Source organism: Sebastes fasciatus, chromosome 20 (genome assembly GCF_043250625.1).
Source record: "Sebastes fasciatus isolate fSebFas1 chromosome 20, fSebFas1.pri, whole genome shotgun sequence".
Classification (NCBI taxonomy): Eukaryota; Metazoa; Chordata; class Actinopteri; order Perciformes; family Sebastidae; genus Sebastes; species Sebastes fasciatus.
Genome location: NC_133814.1, coordinates 18962041 through 18982144, shown reverse-complemented (window position 1 = coordinate 18982144; position 20104 = coordinate 18962041). Strand labels below are relative to the sequence as shown.

Sequence of the window (20104 nt, the reverse complement as noted above, 5' to 3'; positions counted from 1 at the left end):
TACCCAGTAATCCCTTATTTCTCGGGGTGATAGGGGGCGCGATGAAACACGCGGCCGAATACTGATCAAGATCGAGTTACAGTACCACTTCAGCGAGAGCGAATCCTGCACGCAGCACCTGCGCTCCGACGTCCAACATTCTCACAGTTGTCGTCTCTCGCAGTCACATGTGGCTTGTAAAAGCTGGACGGCGGCCCATATGGCGTAGAGTCAACATTGGCCTATCACACATTGTACAAGGCCTGACTGCTCATCCAATTGTGGTGTTAAGATTAGGGCTGCAACTAATGACTGATTACGCAGGCAAATGATCTATTGATATTTTGTTTTCGAGTTTAAATTGCTTGTTAGAGAGGGAAGCAGCTTGCCTGTCAAACTATTCTTTTAAGTCACTAGAGTGTACAGCTGTTTTTTATTTATTTATCTAGGCTGTACTTTGCCTCATTCACACAAAGAATATCTTTTTTTAAAACTCCCTTTTACTCACATCTCTGCTTCACAGCTGAAGTGGATTTAAAAGGTGCAATCTATAAAGGATCATAGCCCTCTCTTCATAGCATACTCCACATTATTGTGTGATGTTCTGCAGTGCTTTTTCTGTATTTTTCAGTGCTGTTATCATGGCCATATCACCCTTTAAGAAGTGCCAAAAGCTACATTTCGAACTGCGCATCCTTGCCAGGTGGAGAAACTCTGTTCTCAGAGTTACAACCAGCTCTCATCCCCACTGCTCACTAGTGGTATGACCTCATGGCCATAAAATCCCTCCCCAGTAAGCCACGGAGTCAAACACAAACTGTACAGTATCACCAAACCGAAAACTCCTTTGCAACAGTATACTCTTGTATCTCACGCTCACCCGGGCCAAAAAGGAGAAGGCCTTGCTGCCCAGGCATCATCAGAAAGGATAAATGTTAAAAGCAGTGAGGCTTTGGTTACAGTGGAGAGCGGGGATATGGATTGGGTCAGAGTTTCCATTAAAGTAAACTACATTCAGAGTGGATTTTCCCTCCAAAAAAGCTTCATTGCTCCCCCTAAAAGACTCCCTCTCTGGCTCAAAAACAACACAAGGGAGAGAAGAAGAGTGTGTGTTTGTGTTTTAACCTTGAACTAGTATCTGGAAGGCCTGTCCGGAACACGGCGCTAATAAAAGCAGTATGGAAATTCAGAGCTAATCTGCTAATCACAGGGAAGCTAATGCAGTTTGGCTGGAGGTGAATGCAGAGCTGTTATTTAGGCGCTGACGGGGGCTGTGGCTGATACTGAGGGGGAATAGTTTAGATCCACATCACACTGAATCACAGGGCAGGTCACCTTGTCCATGTCAAGTAGCAGAGAGGAGCAGCGCTTCACAGTGACGCCCTCCTGAGATGACTGAATTCAGACTGTTGTTTTTTTTAATCCTGAGGTGTGATTTTTGACACAAAGAAGGTTTTTTTTGGTTGTTCTTTTAGCAGGAGCAGGATCGCCAAACCGTCTTTACAGATTTGAATTAAATTTGGACATTTGATTTGATCTCCGGACTCAACAGCGCCAACATCTGGTTTTTTTCAGCCTTTATTTATGCAGGGGGGGCTCATGATTTATGATAACCTTATTAAGATTATTTGTTTTTCACTAAAAAAAGATGTTTCCTATCTATGATGCAACTAGGGCTGTCAAAGTTAACGTGATAATAACGCGTTAACGCAAATTAGTTTTAAAGCCACTAATTTCTGTAATGTATAAACGCAACTTGCATAGCGGGCTCAGTTTTAAAGCTAGAGAAGATACAGGCATCATATTAAACTAGAAAAACATAAGAAATCCATCGGTATCAACCATGTCATACTAGCTTGTCATGAAGGAGGTTAAATAACGCTCCAAACTTACACAAAATTTTGGCGAGGAAAAACTGGCATGGCCATTTTCAAAGGGGTCCTCTGACCTCTGACCTCAACATATGTGAATGACAATGGGTTCTATGGGTACCCACGAGTCTCCCCTTTACAGACATGCCCACTTTATGATAATCACATGCAGTTTGGGGCAAGTCATAGTCAAGTCAGCACACTGACACACTGACAGCTGTTGTTGCCTGTTGGGCTGCAGTTTGCCATGTTATGATTTGAGCATATTTTTTTATGCTAAATGCAGTACCTGTGAGGGTTACTGGACAATATTTGTCATTGTTTTACGTTGTTAATTGATTTCCAATAATAAATACATGAATAAATTAGCATAAAACAAGCATATTTGCTCACTACCATGTTAAGAGATTTAAATACCTGACAAATCTCTCTTTAAGATTAATTTTGAACAGATAAAAAAATGTGCAATAAATTTGTGATTAATCACAATTCAATATTTTTAATCAATTGACAGCCCTAAATGTGATACACATTTTTGTTTCTTAACAAAATGTAACGTGAAATTATTACATTTTAAGAGTTTAAGCATATTTTGATGGTTATCGGGATGATATCGCCATTTGCAATTATTTTGGCCAGAATAATCGTGATCTCATCTCATGCCTAGTGACATCAAAAACTTTTCCTTCTGGATTTAATTTAAGATGAATAGAGTAATCCATTTTATTTCTGCCTAAACAGATATGAGTTCAGTTTTAAAAAAGAATCATGTGCTGTTTCTCATTTCGGGTACATTTTAGGGTTGCTGACATTATTGGGGGAGTATTGAGATTTCTTGGAGAAACACTTTCTATTCTCACTTTGCCAACTTATACTTGTAATACAACTCAAGTCAAGTTGAATTGATTCATACAGCCCATAATTGCAGGTTTGTCTCAGAGGGTTATATATCACAGACCCTCTCAATTAAGGGGAAAAAAAGGGAGAAAAAAATGGCAACAGAGAAGGAACCACAGCAATGCTATGGAGCTGTATGATCTTACGTTTAATCTTACCCAAGTTGTTTTTTTCTTTCTTTATTTCTGTGGGTAGTGAAGACATTTTATTGCCAGATGTAAATGGGTCAAAAGGTCATTTGAGTGAGGTCATATTTTAACCACATGCTGTCATCTCTTAAGGTTTATCCTGCGATCAGCAGCTGACTTGACCTCTCTGTCCAGACAATTGCCCAGATCCTTTGTCCATAAACCCCCTCGGGGTCTGAGTGTAATTGCGATGACCATGCGGAACCGCATCCCCTCCGAGACAATATAATGACTTGTTCCACTTCAGCGCAGGTCTGTAAAAGGACAGTGTGTCAGTGCTGCTAGTGACCATGTGACGTCTGTAGATCCCCTCGCTGTGAAATCTTAAACGTTCTCTTGAATGTCCGGAGTCATGGCGGATGTGATTTTCATGGCTCATCTGGAAGGAATGTGATCTTGTGATTGTCATGAGTTCTTATGAACTCAAATGGACTAATAGCCATGTTGCATGCACGGGTCGCATGAATGAATGAACGAAATGATCCAACAAAATGAAGGCAGATTAATAAATACAATATTGTCATTGGAAAAAAAAAAAAATTGCATTTCATTCAGTGAAATTTTGTGAATGTGTGTGTCTGCAGGTGCTCAATGAAGCAGTGGGTGCCATGATGTACCACACCATCACCCTGACCAGAGAGGACCTGGAAAAGTTCAAAGCCCTACGCATCATCATCCGCATCGGCAGCGGCTACGACAACATCGACATCAAGGCTGCTGGAGAGCTGGGTACGAACTCTCTGCATTCACTGCTAAAACATAACCTATATCAAGTCTTATTGAGTAATTATGGCTGTTGATCGATTGAAATATTGAATCGTGAATAATTGTAAATGAATCGCACATTTTGTATCTGTTCAAAATGTACCTTAAAGGTAGATTTGTCAAGTATTTAATGATCTTATCAACATGGGAGTGGGCAAATATGCTTGCGTTTTACAAATGTATGTATATATTTATTGTTGGAAATCAATTAACAGCACAAAACAATGACAAATATTGTCCAGAAACCCTCACAGGTACTGCATTTAGCATAAAAAATATGCTCAAATTATAACATGGTAAACTGCAGCCCAACAGGCAACAACAGCTGTCAGTGTGTCAGTGTGCTGACTTGACTATGACTTGCCCCAAACTGCATGTGATTATCATAAAGTGGGCATGTCTGTAAAGGGGAGACTCGTGGGTACCCATAGAACCCATTTTCATTCACATATCTTGAGGTCAGAGGTCATGAGACGCCGTTGAAAATGGCCATGACAGTTTTTATTCTCCGAAATTTAGCACAAGTTCGGAGCGTTATTTAACCTCTTTCGCGACAAGCTAGTATGGCATGGTTAGTACAAATGGATTCTCTAGGTTTTTCTAGTTTCATATGATGCCAGTATCTTCACTCTAGCTTTAAAACTGATTTTGCGTTAACGTGTTATGATCGCGTTAACTTTGACAGCCCTACCAGTAACGCATAGTGTTTAGTGCTGTTGTATGTATCCCAGAATAGATATGGTGTATGATGCACTTAAGGATACTATTTGTATTGTGTCTACTAGTGTTGTATATGTATTGTTTTGTTCCGGTGATTTCTTCATAGTGAGTTTTATGTCTGCTTATCCGCTTGTTTGATCGTTTGTTTGTTCATTAATTACATATGATACCTCGGGCGCCAGTTATCAGATTAATGTGAATCTTGAGGGGATGTTTCATCACGCCACTGCAATGTGGTATGTCGAAATTTGTAGTGATTAGCCAAAGGGAGTGCTGTATTTAGAGGTCAAAACAAGATCACACAGTTCATATGGAGTTTGCCTAAAGGAGGACTGCTTCGGACAGCATGTTTACTGTTTCCTAGGTTTTTTTTTGTTGGTTTTTTTGCTGTTCAGTGCCGTATCAAAGGCTGAATTAAAGAGTCAGATGAATGGTGGACATCCCACTGTGAGCCAGAATGTTCAAAGAGACAGAAAAGGGAAGAGAGAGGAGAGTTCAGCCTTCTCTCTGAACCACCACCCAGGCTTATATCAGCAGGCTGGTGGCTCAAACAGCCCTTACAGTTGACAAAGCTGCCATTTTCCTGCCAATACGAGATACTGTGTCTAACCGCCACCCACTCACCGAAGGCGCTCTGCCTCGCAACGCAGGAGTCAAAAGCTATCGTGCCTGGAGAAGGCGGCGCTGATATGGCGGCTGTTCTCGGGGAGAAGAAAAGGGGCCATTGATTGAGCGGGCTCTGGCTATTTTTTGCTGTCCAGAGAACGGCTGTGCTGTTACTCTGAGATACAGAGTGGGATGAGGACATTAGAGGAGAGCGAGGGCAGGCAGAAGTGCTTAAGTGGCGATAATGGAAATCTTTGTGTTGTCGGAGGGTAGGCAAGGTAATACCACAAGGTCAGAGGTTTGAATACTCTGAAGGTAACGAAATTAAGAGCATTCGACTGGAGGAGATCTTAACAGAAAGTGACTAAAACTTGCTTTATTATGCATGTGCACATAAGTTTAAATAGAATAGGGGCTTGAAAATGATTCAATATATCTCATCTTGACTTTTAGTGGGATCATATTATAATACCATGTTGTTGTTTTGCAAAATTCTGTTGCCTAAGTTACTCATTTCGAGGCAAAATGTAATTAAAAATAACCAAATTAATTATTTATAGTTTTTGTTTCACGCGTGTTGCAACGTTTGCCTTTTCCAGTGCAACACAGTTCATTACACTGAACATCAATTTAGTGATTTTCATTTTGCATACATTTGCCATGTGGTGATACATCTTGGTCAAGGATGCACAATATGGATTTTTTTTAGCGGATACCGATAATTACCTGCTTCTCATGACTGATAAGTAAACTGATGATTTCACATTTGTAGATATTAAGATAAGAAGTTCATAACCTGTAGTTTAATATGCACACCTGAGGGTGAGATGTAGTGAGTAAAGTTGGATGATTTAATATTCAATAGCCCCGACCTAACCAAAAACAAAAACAACAACTGGTCTGGGAGTTTTCCATGTTTTCATTTTGCGTCTTTAATTCTTTCAGTTTGTTTTCAGTTCAATAAAGTAAATTATAACCTTTTTGGTCGCCTGAAAATGTCTTATTCAGCGTTCGGTTGCACTTAGCTCCACCCCTCTGTGTCAAACCGTGTCTTACTGGCCTAAATGTACTCATATCTATTGGATAAATATTGTTATTAGAATTATAATATTGATTTTCTTTCTTTCTTTAGGCATCGCTGTGTGCAACATTCCCTCGGCAGCTGTGGAGGAGACGGCAGACTCCACCCTGTGCCACATCCTCAACCTTTACCGGCGGAACACCTGGCTCTACCAGGCTCTCCGGGAGGGCACGCGAGTCCAGAGCGTGGAGCAGATCCGCGAGGTGGCGTCCGGCGCCGCCCGCATCCGTGGCGAAACCCTCGGCCTCATCGGCTTCGGTTAGTATCATTTTATTCTGTATTTCCAGCTTTCTTTAGCTCTTTCTTTTCTGTTTTTCTTTCACTCCCTTTCCTCGCCCTCCGCTCTGTGTTTTCATATCCTCTCACCGCTCAGCGTGCCTTCTGTTTTCCTGCCCTGATAAGGTTATTTTTTCTCCCTCTGCCCGTCCCACAGATTATCTCAAGGTTGTCTGTTTCGCCTCCCTCCGGGCTGGCTTCCTTTTCTCCGCCACACTGTTCTCTCATCCCCACCGCTCTAATGCTCACCATTATATCTACATTATTCTCTCTTCTTCTGCGTTTGACTCTCCTCCTCTGTCGCTGCGGTCCCTCGACACGTTGCCCTGCCATAATCGGGCCCCTCATGGTAGACTGTGTGCTTGTTACAGTGTGCTTTCCCTCCCTGCACCTGTTTTAATGCCGATTGTGTGTGTTGCATCACTCTACCCTGTCTCAACATTAGTGGGCCGACAGATGCTTTGTCTTCTCAAAAGCCTTTTCCAGAGTGCCACCTTATCTCTGTGTCCACATACACTCCCCACACACACAAACACACAACCTCCTCCTCCCCTCCCCTACAGGCCCCAGACAGCCTCCTAGACTCACGGTGCCCAAACAGCAGGTCCTGGCAGGGAAAATACACCCCCCCAAATCTATCTCTTTCTCACCCAATCCTCCCACCTCCAGCCTCCTCTCCCGGTCTTTCTGGCTCAAGCCGTCTCCAAAACAATGTCCATTGTCAGCGGGAGGTTGGGGAGAGCGAAGGCCTCCCGGTGTTTGCTTGTAGGACTCGTGCACATACAGCCAGCTGCACAACTCTGCAGGCTGCAAACACACCAAATGGAAAAGAACCTCTGGCTCTGGGGCGACAATGGACTCAGGAGTACTTCAAGTACTCGCCACGCCAACGTTTCAGGCCTTTACACTCTTAAAATAAGTGTCGGGCCGCTTAAGAGTTCATTTATATGTAATAACAACACTCCCTGGATTGGTTTTATGCTATGCAATGAGATTACCTCTCAGAAATAAGTCTGATGAATTCATAAAATATGACGACCGACATTCGATGCTTCATTTGAAAACCTCAATAGAAGCTTTTAAATGTAAAAAATACATTCGATACAGCCCTAATTAAAAACCTTTCTGTAGTTTTCAACTGCATCTCATGTACTTCTTCAGTGGATGAAGTTTGATCACACGTTTTTTTCTCTATTTGTTATTAAAGTTGTGCTCTTATATAATGTATAACACATTAATTTGAACATCAGTTTAATCTGATATGCTGTTTTTGCATTTGCCATATCATGACATATACTGATAATGGAAAATATCTTACTTCATTTCATGTTACTGATTTCAACCCTATCGCCAAGCTCTAGTAGGTGCATAATTAGGAACTTCATAATCTGTTCATGAGAAATCCAGAGCAACAGCACACCAAGCAACCATTTTTTGGACTGCCAGCTGCACACATTTACTCTGAGTGGGCTGTTTCGCAAATGCGGCATTCTTTCCTTCATGTTGGCCTTGACCACCGCCACATCTGCTGCATCGCCACCGGGTGAGACAGAATTGATTCCACAAATCTTTGTGTTGAGGCCTCATATTTTTGAGTGCAGAGTGTTGTCTTTTAACTGGGGATAAATGAGCAACACAAAAAGCAAAAGTCTGACACCGTGAGTTCTGGTTGACAGACCCTATTGTGACGGTATGTTCTCTCTTTTAGTGGCATTGATCAGTGTGGGAAGGTAGGGAGAGCGACGCTTAGAAATACAAAAAGGAGACATATTGTTTTTGATTCTCCGTTATCTCCACATGAAAGGAAAAATCCACACAAAAACACCAATAGTTTTCTTATAGTTTCTAGTGCTGCAGAGCAGAATTGAGAATTAGAGATATTTGCAGATACAGAAAAACAACCGTTATTGTGAATCCCTCAAAATCAAAGGGATGCCGTTTCCCTCTAAATCCACCACTTTGCACCAATTTTCCAACAATCACACGGGCAGAAAATCATTGTAGGAGAAGCCGAGGTGCCAATTCCAACACACTCCTCCCCCCCACCACCAGCCTCAGTAAATCAGATTGTACTGCAGCCTCAAGACGACCTGGTCTATTTCTAACTAACTGAAAAACTCATTCCCGTGCTGCTGCTGCTGCTGCTGCTGTCTGTATCGCTCTTTCAATCTGCACTTATAACGAGCAGCTGAATGCAACAAGTTCATGCTCGTGCTCTTAATGTTGTCTAAAGATATTCTGGGAAATATAAGGAGTAAAGTAACTGAAGCAGAAGTACACAATTGAGGAAAAGTGGATACACCAAAAAGGATTTAGCTCTACAGTAATCAAAAAGTTGATGGAAAAGAATGATCTGAGTGATTGCTTAAGTATTATAGGGAGTCTTTATGCTGCTGTCTCTTATTGGCTGAGATTGAAAGAGAAACAAGACTCGGTCAAAACCGAGTATATGTCTGGACTGTGTACAGTCAGTCTGTGAACAGGCTCATTTGCATAAGGGACTGTTCTCCACCTTTTCATTTTGAAAGAGCAACGGCCAATGAGGAAACCCCAACGCTCGGCCGACCAATCGTGTAACTTCATCACTCAGTCAGTAAAAGGCTTTTGCGTTTGTAGGGCTGGACCTCCGCTGTCCAGCCAAAAAAAGACAAGACTGAATCTCCTCGACTTTGGAGCCCTCAGAGAGAGCACTTTGAGAGTGAAAAGGACCTTATCGATCCTTTTCACCAGCAACAACATCCAACTCTCCATCACCCTCCTGCAGCTGCTGCTGAACAGCATCTCCTACAACAGACTCACATCCTACACAACAAATGGCTGTGAGAGACCGAGGGAAGAGGCTTATATTCTGATTCACCGTCTCACAGCTTCAATTAGAAAAGCAGTTGCCTCACATTGTCCTCCTCCTGTGAAATTATTTCTCCATCATGACTCCACCACTTATCGCTCATTATTAATCATTTTTTTTCTAACAACAACAAATCTCTTAAAGACATAAATAATGACCGCTTCACTTCCTAAGAGACCGAAAATACTTAAAAAATGGATAGCTTTATTGGTTAGATTTTATGTTTGCGTTTATTTTATGGTGTCTTCAATTTATTTTATATTACTCTCTTTCATGGTCATTATGTATTCAAGAGGAATGGTGTTTAGTGCATTTAGTAGTATTTATTATGATGCGTTTACAGCCCTTTACCTCCTGTTTAGTACCAAATATTGAAGCTGATTCTGCCTTTGCAGTCATTTTAAGTCACTTTACTGGATCAGTGAGTCTCAGGACTTGGTAACAATTTGGCTACAGATCCCCAAAGATTTGACAAGAACAGACAATATCTTTGTGTAGATATACATGTATATATGTATATAGATGTATTGCCTCAAAAACACTGGACTGACCAGGAATTATCTTACTTTTGAACTTGAATTTTATTGGTTTATTTACCAGGAACATTCACATATATAACATCAACTACACACCTAAAATGTCAATGTAATATAAATACCTCTCTGCTGCTGTGTTTGACTGCACATAAATAAACAGATTTAATTTCTCTGTGCGTCCCCCAGGTCGTTCGGGCCAGGCAGTGGCGGTGCGGGCCAAAGTTTTCGGCTTCAACGTCATCTTCTACGACCCCTACCTGCAGGACGGCCTGGAGCGCTCGCTGGGCGTCCAGCGCGTCTACACCCTGCAGGACCTGCTCTACCAGAGCGACTGCGTCTCCCTGCACTGCAACCTGAACGAACACAACCACCACCTCATCAACGACTTCACCATCAAACAGGTACATTTGCAAAAGAAAACGCGCGCATACGCAACGCAGACGTGTCACCCAGACAGAGCCGAAACATCCCGTTGAACAGCTGTGACCTGACCTGGGCTTAACGCGGTGCTATCTAGCAGGTAGACAAGCAGAGCTGCTGGTGTATTATTACTCTGTCAGCCTGGAGGCTGTCCTAAAGAGCATTATAGTCGGGAGAAAGGAAAAAAAGAAGAAGAGAGGAAGCGGCAGCAGCCTTCCTGCCTGCACATTCCCTGCTCTTTATCTTAAGCTCCACCAAAGCTGGACACAAATTCATTCCTTTGCTCTGTCAAATGCAATTAGCGCCAGCCCACGGCTACAGCAAATATATCGACTAGGCTGCGCAGCAGGGGGGCTGAGAGCACTGCGAGGGGAAAGTGCTGTTCTCTGAGTCAATAACTGCACTCCGAGGCGCCGCCTGGGGTGACACCTGCAGGGAAGCCGGGGAACTACACGGGCTGGTAGAAGCATCTCCCTTCTGTCGATTTCTCCCCATGATGCCACTCACTGATTTCTCTTTGTCTTTAGTGTGGCCTTCGTTTCTGCGATTTGTGAGTTACAGTATGCGAGGAGACAAACACAAGTGGGTGTAGGGTAATAGCCTAACCTAGTTAACTCTGTGTCTTTTCCAAAGCTTAATATTCTCAGCTGCCTCTTAAGTGCTGCAATGAAAGAACACTTTCCTCACCAAAAATCTTGGCAGTCGCTCTCAAGCTTCTAAAGTGGAAACGTGTGTGCGCATGTTTGTGTGTTTCTGTGTGTGTCAAAACCACCAAGGCCTAATAAAAGACTGCCTGCCAACGTAAAGGCTTTTCATGCCCCTGGATTTCAGCTTTTGTCAAGATTAAGGGATTACTTTCTTCTGAGCATATTCATTTGATTTTTTTTTTCTTCCTCCCTCTTACACTTTTTGTTGTGCCTTTTTTTTTTTACCACAAGCAGCAAGGGGTGGTGGCGCTGCCTCATCTTTCAGCTCACCCCTCATCCTTCATTTCATCTCTCGGTTTTGGATAAAGACTGTTCTTTATCCCACATCTGACAGTATTTTTCCCAGGTGCTGTCTGTCTCCTAGATCTTTCAGGTGTCAGGCACAACAAAGGTGTCACAGATTTTTTTCTTCTTCTCCATTTCTGTCCTGTGTAATATGTTTTAAGATCCTCAAATGCAGACATCCAAATCCAGATTGATGTGCTGCGTTAGATCAAACAGATTAAATTGACTGTCAGGCTGACAGACACACATAAAACACCCACTTCTGGTCATTTGTCTGTAAATAACTGCTTGTATCTCTGGTTTTATGGCGTTCTGCGTTCGGGTTGTCTGTTTGTACATACGTCTGTCTGTCCGACTGTCGCGATATCTCAGGAACGCCTGGAGGGAATGTATTCAAATTTGGCACAAACGTCCACTTGGACTCAATGATGAATTGATTAGAATTTGGTGGTCGAAGGTCAAGGTCACTGTGACCTCGTCTGTCCCATTCTTGTCTACGTGATACCTCAGGAACGCTTGGAGAGAATTTCTTTAACGTCCAAAACAAAGGTCAAAGGTCAAGGTCACTGTGACATCACAAAATACATTTTTTGCCATAACTCAAGAATTCATATGCTAGTTATGACTATTTCACACAAATATCTAATAGGATAAAATGAATATATTTTGAACAGACATCGATGTAAACTGCAATTAATTCTAGTTTATTATTTTTTATGGTATACTGTAATATAAGGAAAAAGGTAACGCTGCACACTACTCCATACCACACATTTCTTTTTTATTAATGCTGTACTATGACTGTTTTTTTATGACTTTTTACACTATACTTTGACTATTTTTAATAGTATACCATAAAAAATTATAAAAAAGTCATAGTATAGTTTGCTATAAAAAGTCCTAGTATAGTACGTCATAAAAAAATATCAATAAAAAGTCGTAGTATAGTTTGCCATAAAAAGTCATAGTATGATATGTAATAAAAAATGTCATAAAAGAGTCATTGTATAGTATGCCATTAAAAAATCATGAAAAATGTAGTATAGTTAAAGATGAAAAATGTAAAATTACAAAAGTCATAGTGTAGTACACAATATAAAATGTCATATAAAAGTCATATAGTATGCCATAAATAATATAAAAAGACAAGGACGTAAACTGCAACTTGTCTGGTTGGTCGGAGCGATACAATCGTGAGGCGGTAATTCTAGTTCTGTGTTGATTTGATTGTGTTTTTGTGTCTTTTGCCTCACAGATGCGTCAAGGTGCGTTCCTGGTCAACACCGCGCGGGGAGGCCTGGTGGATGAGAAGGCGCTGGCCCAGGCGTTGAAGGAGGGCAGGATACGTGGAGCCGCCTTGGACGTTCATGAGACGGAGCCCTTCACGTGAGTGTACAAGCACACACAGAAATCCCTCTCAAGGGCAGACAGATGAATGGTTCACTTAGAGAGACAAGGAAATAGATGGGTGTGCAGGACGGCGGAGAAAGCAACAAATTACACACAGTCAAAGAGATAGAGAACCTTAAACAGCTGAAGTGAGAGACAGTCAGACAGAAACAATGGCAGACATATGACGAGTTAAAGACACCTCATACTCTCCTAAAAGCCTCCTTCAGGGCCTTTAAGGTAATGGAATTCAGGAGATGGAGAGAGAGCTCCTTTTATTCCCGTCAGAGGAAACTAAATACAGCTAAAGGTGCAGGTGGATGGTTGAGTGTGGAGAGGTGCAACAAAGAGTCCTCTCCTTCTTTAGATGTCAAAGCCTAAGTTTTCCAAATGGGAAAATGCCTCTAGGAAACAGTTTAGTTTATCATTTGTTTAAATTAGGAACATCAAAATTAATGCAATAAAACAATAAATGCAAGCTTAGAAGTCGGAGCTACAGTCTCAGTTTCTATTTCCACTCCTGCTCTCACCAGAGGGCAAACCGCTTGACACACCTCTCAGTTTTCCACCTTTCTAAGAACCATGTTCCCCATCTCAGGGGGTGACTGGTGTTGATGTGTTGTTCACGCATCAGGGGCAGTTAGGGAGTTCGGAGGCTGCTTGTTTCTGGCCGGCTGCTCAGCTGAAGACCGAAACTCGGCCCGATGAAGCTGGAACTCATGCTCCGCTGACCCAATATGTCAACAGGGGAGTGTTTCATAACTTTGGCCCCTCCGTCCCACGCCAAACGACACTGATTCAGGGCGCCGCTGAGGCGTTACACAATATACACACACACACACACACAACCAGGCGAGGTGTTACAAGGATAGAGGAAGAGGAGGGGAGGGAGTTGGAGCTGATCTGTTTTTCCGTGCCACATGAGAGGACAGGGATGAGGGGAAGGAAGTTTTGGAGAACATTGTGGCATGTGTGAATAACAGGGTCTGACATTTACTCCCGTTGGCCATGTTTCTAGATAATTATCGTACAAATTGTACACAAACATTCCACTTTTTTTTTTTTAAGAAAAACTGAATGGGAATTAGTCACAATATGAAAAGAGTTGATGCATATGAATGGGCTTTCTGAGTGCCCCAATAATGAATAACATATTTCATACTCTCACACAAAGCAAAACACAAAGAAATGCCCACGGCAATATTTTAATGCAGCAACTTGCAGTGGCCGTGCAAGTAGTGATAGCAGCTGTGACGGGGCTCAGCGGACAGATAATATCTACATTTCAGAATATGCACTGTCACTGTTCAGCTGTCGGCTGTAAAATATAACTCTACTAAACCGCTGTTATTTATGTGACAAAAACACTCTTTGACACTTGCCATTTCCCACAAGATCCCCTCCAGACATGTTATGAAACATAAAAATTGAAATGCTTTGAATTAGAGCTGTCAGTTGATTCAAATATTTAATGATTCATGATTAATCGTGATTAATCGCACATTTTGTATCTGTTCAAAGTGTACCTTAAAGGGAGATTTGTCAAGTATTTAATGCTTTTATCAACATGGTAGTGGGCAAATATGCTTGCTTTATGCAAATGTATGTATTTATATATTATTGGAAATCAATTAACAACACAAAACAATGACAAATATTGTCCAGAAACCCTCACAGGTACTGCATTTAGCATAAAATATGCTCAAATCATAACATGGCAAACTGCAGCCCAACAGGCAACAACAGCTGTCAGTGTGTCAGTGTGCTGACTTGACTATGACTTGACCCAAACTGCATGTGATTATCATAAAGTGGGCATGTCTGTAAAGGGGAGACTCGTGGGTACCCAGAGAACCCATTTTCATTCACATATCTTGAGGTCAGAGGTCAAGGGACCCCTTTGAAAATGGCCAAAATGTAGTATGACATGGTTGGTACAACCTCGGAAAGATCGATTGCGTTACCTCGTTAAAGAAATTAGTGGCGTTAAAACAAATTTTCATTATCGAGTTAACTTTTACGGCCCTATTTTGAATAATAATTTGTGGCAGTTATGTACTACTACATATGTGTGCTGGAGGGTTCAGGTGTCAGACGGACTTCAAATGTCAAACTGTGCACATTCATCATACATGCACAGTGAAGGTCAAACATTTTAATGAAGTAACAATAAGCAAAACACATTATTGAGGGAGACTTTAACCTTTAAACCCTTTTTGTGAACACTGGAGAAAATATATTTCTCTTATTATATTCATCATAATTCACAAAGAAAAAAACAACACAGCTTTGCTCCAGTCTACTTTATTAAATACTTTATTATGTGTCATTTTCTCCCCTTATCTTGAACCTCTGTGTGTGTGTGTTGTAGTTTTTCTCAGGGCCCACTGAAAGACGCTCCAAACCTGATCTGCACACCACACACAGCCTGGTACAGCGAGCAGGCCTCTCTGGAGATGAGGGAGGCAGCCGCCACCGAGATCCGAAGAGCCATCACCGGTAAAAAAACCAAATTTAAAATCTGTTCTTGTCACAGCTCATTCTAACATCTGACAAACACAACATGAAATCCTTCTCCCGACCATCCACCGCTTCACATTCAGGCTCAGCCTACTATGTGACCTGTTGCACGTCTTTCTTTCCCAGATGTCACATTTCCACTTCAATAGGCCCCGGGCAGCCTTTATTAAATCTGGACCTCTTAATAGATGTCATCATTAGCTCCCTGACGCAGAACAGAGCAGAGCGGCGCCCAGGGGCTGGCCTACCAGAAAACATCCAGATTGTTAAATGATCTTAATTTGCATTTGTGTATCCAAGCCTGATATGTTTGTCAGTCTGAACTCATTAACACTTTGCCGTCGTCTGGTCACTCAGCCCGCTGTAAGAAGTTATGGCCTGTTAGAGTGTGTGATTTATGCCAGTGTGCCTCACTGCTTATAACTGTGTTTGTGTGTGTTTGGCTCATATGACAGGCCGTATCCCTGACAGCCTAAGAAACTGCGTCAACAAGGAGTTCTTTGTCACCACGGCACCGTGGGCAGTTATGGATCAACCAGGCGTTCACCCTGAGCTCAACGGCGCCGCCTACAGGTAGGGACTGAACATGCAGATGGCTAGCAAACGTCCCCTTTTCCCATTTCAGAAAAAAATCCCCTGCATTAGTTTAGGATTGTGTTTTAATACGTCAGAAATGAGATGTTTATCAAAGTAATTTGTACCCCTGTGGGTGCTTTTATTTTGAAAAAAACAAAGTCATAAAGGAGTTTTTATTGCTATTACCGTCCCAATTATGTTCCCTTCTTGCTATGTTCATGAGGAAATCATAAAAATGTGTTCCCCTATATTCACTGTTTTAAAATATATTTTCTTAAAATAGTGTAGTAAAGTTATCAATGAACTCACTACTCTGCTGTATCCTAGAGCCCTGTGTCCCTTACTAACTGTCCCCTGTAGTAGTAGTAGAAAAGGTAATTATATGCCCACCTGTGGGATCTTCTTGATCTCAGCATGTCCGCCTCCATGTGCTTCTTTCACGCAGCCAAGTGAACCAATCTCTTCCGGGCATAACAACCGGTGTCCCCCAAGACAAAATTATTGCCTAGATCAGGAGCAGGTAAATACAACCATCCGGGCCAACAGCCTCTTGTCTGGAGGTCTCGGATAAGACCCTCTCACCTGAACTCACGTGATGTGTGTCCCCCCCTCTATAATTCCCCCCAGTACTCACCTGTTTGACTGAACACAGAGTAGAGATGGATGGCAGCGAATGTGGGTTTTGAGTGTCCCAGTAAGCATGACATGAAGCCATTCAGATGCAGTTTCATGGATGGAGTCATGCTTCGTGGTTTCCTCCTTATGGGTTTTTTGGGCGATTACTGTTGGATTTGCTGTCTCTGAACTGTATTGTCCTTTTTCCCCCCTTCTTTGGTTGAATGATGTCATTGTACAGAGTCCCTGAGGGGTCACGGAGGGATTTTTTATTTTTGAACTATTTTTGCATTCCCTCACAGTAAGTTTTGCATACTCTCTGATCCATAGAAAAAGTTACCTTGTTGGTTCTGTTTTTTATGACATACTGTACTATGACTTTTTTTTCTCCGACATACTATACTGTTACTTTTTTTATTACACTTTTTCGACATGCAATACTATGACTTTTTTTAACACATTTTCGACAAACTATACTATGACCCTTTTCTTACACTTTTTCGACATACTATACTATAACCTTTTTTCGCCATAATAAACTATGACTTTTTTTTTTTTTTACACTTTTTCGACATGCTATATTATGACTATTTTTTTGACATACTATACTATGACTTTTTTCGCCATAATAAACTGACTTTTTTTTTTTTTTACACTTTTTCGACATACTACACTATGACTTTTTCAACACTTTTTCGACATGCTATATTATGACTTTTTTTGACATACTAAACTATGACTTTTTTCTTTTTTTCGATATGCTATACTATAACTATTTTTAGACATGCTATACTATGACTTTTTTTCGACATACTATACTGTGATTTTTTTTCGACATGCTATACTATGACTTTTTTAAACACTTTTTCGACACGCAATACTATGACTTTTTTTTTCAACATAATATACTATGATTTTTTTTTTTTTTACACTTTTTCGACAGGCTATACTACGACTTTTTTTGCACTCTTTCGACATGCTATTAATATGACTTTTTTAACACTTTTTCAGCATGCTATACTATGACTATTTTTTCGACATGCAATACTATGACTTTTTTTTTTACACTTTTCCGACATGCTATAGCTACTATGATTTTTTTTTCAACATACTTTGACCTTTTTAATTTTTTCAACATACTGTGACTTTTTTTACACTTTTTCAAGACATACTATGACTTTTTTTATGTTTGCATTATAATACACCTCAGCTTTACACTATAGATCCGAGGGAATGCAAACTGTATTTTTAAGTAATGCAAAAGCAGTTCAGAAAAAAAAGAAAAGATTTCCACTGTGACTTTTCGAGGGGTAATACATTATTAAAAAAAGATTCAGTAGTAACACTAAATGTCAGGTTTGTTCAGAGTATCTTGTTTTTCACAGTGTTGGGAATATGGGCTAATCAAACTGTGAGTACACTACACACACACCGTCTGTGCCGCTAACTCTTCTCCTTTACCTTCCCCAGATACCCGCCGGGTGTAGTTGGAGTGGCTCCGGGTGGCATCCCAGGGGCATTAGAGGGCATGGTTCCAGGTGGGGTGCCCATCGCCCACAGCCTGCCCTCTGGTACACACCCCTCCCAGGCCCCGTCGCCCAACCAGCCCTCTAAACACGGCGAGACCAGAGAGCACCTCACCGAGCAATAGCAGCAGAAGGGATACAAAACGGCAACATCTCATCCGACCTGTCGACATATTCAAAAACCAACCAATCACAAAGCAACCGACCAACTGGGACCAAGAGACAGTGAAACAACACAAGCGGGCTGCCTGTTAAATCAGTCAGCAACTGGGAACAAAGGAAGTTGTTCCAGGGAATTTGTACTTTTAACATTTTAGTTTTTACTCTCTGTCTCTTTGGGTTCAGTACCGACTTTACTCTTTGATGAGGATGAGTTTTTTTGTTTTTTTTCTTCGGGACATGCCTATGATTGTGGACACAGAGTCCAGTGTTTTTAGCGCTCCGGGATTTACCCGATGAGACTCTGTCCCGCCCCCCACTACACCTCAGAGCTCATGGGAAACGTAGGCCCACATCTCAACACACCAATGGGCGAACAAGAGAAAAAACTTTGGCATCATGTGCTACTGGACCTTATCCCCCCCCACCCTTTACCCACCTCCCTCCTGATTCTCCCCAGCTCTCCTCTACCCGGCTCCCACCCTCCTTATGTAACTAATGTGTGTTGTTTAGGCCCCTCAGTATGCCTCAGAAGAGAATTATAATTTTTTTCTTTCTATCTTCAGTGTGAATGACTAAAAATGGATTATTGACTATATATATTTATCATTCGTCAAACAAAAGGAAAAAGATTGCTCATCAGTTATGGTAATCTAGAGTGGGTTTTAACCCTTTCCTGGCAATAATACATGCACACATCTCTCACAGTTGCAGTTACCGGATTTCACCACTTGAGGGCACTTCTACACAGTGTGAGGGATTTCATCTGCACTTGTGATTATTTAAACCATAGGTTGCTCCTATATATTTTGTGTGGCTGATTTTTTTCTTTTAAACTTTAAACACTAAAACATTCACTTTATACGTTTGCTGAAGTTTTGAGATTAAATGGATTTAGAGGGAGCTGCCAGCTAAATATTTAACTTTTAGTTCAGAGTTAGTTGGTGATGTGTCAGTGAGCTGAGAGAGAGAGATCATAAAAAATAAGTTTGTGTGACTGCATCAAATTCATCTGTTGACAAATGGACATTTCTAATGACAGCTAATGGACATCTGATATTAACTTAGAGGCAGCAGCGTACAGATTGTGATCCCCTCCCTTCTTTGAGCACATTTCACACTGAAGACAGGAAAGGGTTAAAGCAAACTTAATTTCTTAATGACTCAGGAAAACACTTTTTTGCAGATATTGTTTATGCCCAGAATTGTCTTTGAGGAAAAAAAAAAAAAAAAAAAAAGATGACTAATCTGTTTAGTCTGGATATTTTCTCTCCTCCCTCATCCTCTCCATTGTGGTATTTTTATATACAAGGCGCATCCCACGTTTTTGGTGTTAAAGAGTTTTGAAGAGTCCTGTTAGATTTGTATTGCCTAGTTAAATGTTCCTATAACCATAGTCCTATGTGATCCGCCCTCTCTCTTCTCTCCTTCTTATATTTTCTTTGTTCTATTGAAGGCCAGGTTCTTTGGGGCGTCCTGTACTCTGTAAGAGCAATAGCAGAAACTCCTACTTAGTGTCCCAACAATAGCAGAAGAGGCAGCCAGCAGTATGTTTTTGTTTTTAGTGTGAGTATTTGTATTTGTTTCTTGTACAAGGTGAACATTTAGCATTCAGTGCAGTTCAAATAAAAGATACGATTCTGAGAACTAGCGGTCTGTACCAGCTTGATTTTGAACACTTTTTGTCCTGTACTATACTATGACGTTTGTGATATTTTTCAACATACTACTGACGTTTGTGATATTTTCAGCTTACTATACAATGGCATTTTTATGATTTTTTTTCAACTTACTACACTGACGTTTTTGTGATTTTTTTTCGACATACTACACTGACGTTTTTATGATTTTTTTCAACATACTACACTGACGTTTTTATGATTTTTTTCAACATACTACACTGACGTTTTTATGATTTTTTTCAACATACTACACTGACGTTTTTGTGATTTTCTTTCGACATACTACACTGACGTTTTTGATTTTTTCGACTTACTATACTGACGTTTATGATTTTTTCAAATACTATAGTATATAATACAATATATTTTGTGTGGTTTTTGTTTTTTTAAAGCTGTAAACACTAAACAAAAATTCACTTTATACATTTAATTGTAGCTGAATTTTGAGATTAAATGGA

General features: G+C 41.0%; 1 protein-coding gene across 9 annotated transcripts in view; it reads left to right on the top strand.

The window, feature by feature from the left end:
• ctbp2l (C-terminal binding protein 2, like) overlaps positions 1-19611 on the top strand; it is a 110462-nt gene extending 90851 nt beyond the window's left edge. For 4 of the 9 annotated variants that reach the window (XM_074620888.1, XM_074620887.1, XM_074620884.1 and 1 more), the window contains 7 exons: positions 3520-3664; positions 6159-6365; positions 9954-10168; positions 12435-12565; positions 14940-15067; positions 15544-15661; positions 17750-19611. In XM_074620888.1, coding sequence (XP_074476989.1) covers positions 3520-3664; positions 6159-6365; positions 9954-10168; positions 12435-12565; positions 14940-15067; positions 15544-15661; positions 17750-17930 — 1125 coding nt within the window. In that variant the 3' untranslated portion in view covers positions 17931-19611. Of the gene's footprint in view, positions 1-3519; positions 3665-6158; positions 6366-9953; positions 10169-12434; positions 12566-14939; positions 15068-15543; positions 15662-16109; positions 16185-16520; positions 16581-17749 lie in introns of all 9 variants that reach the window. The other 5 variants (XM_074620886.1, XM_074620883.1, XM_074620890.1 and 2 more) reach the window with 3 other exon arrangements.
• Positions 19612-20104: the final 493 nt, after the last annotated feature.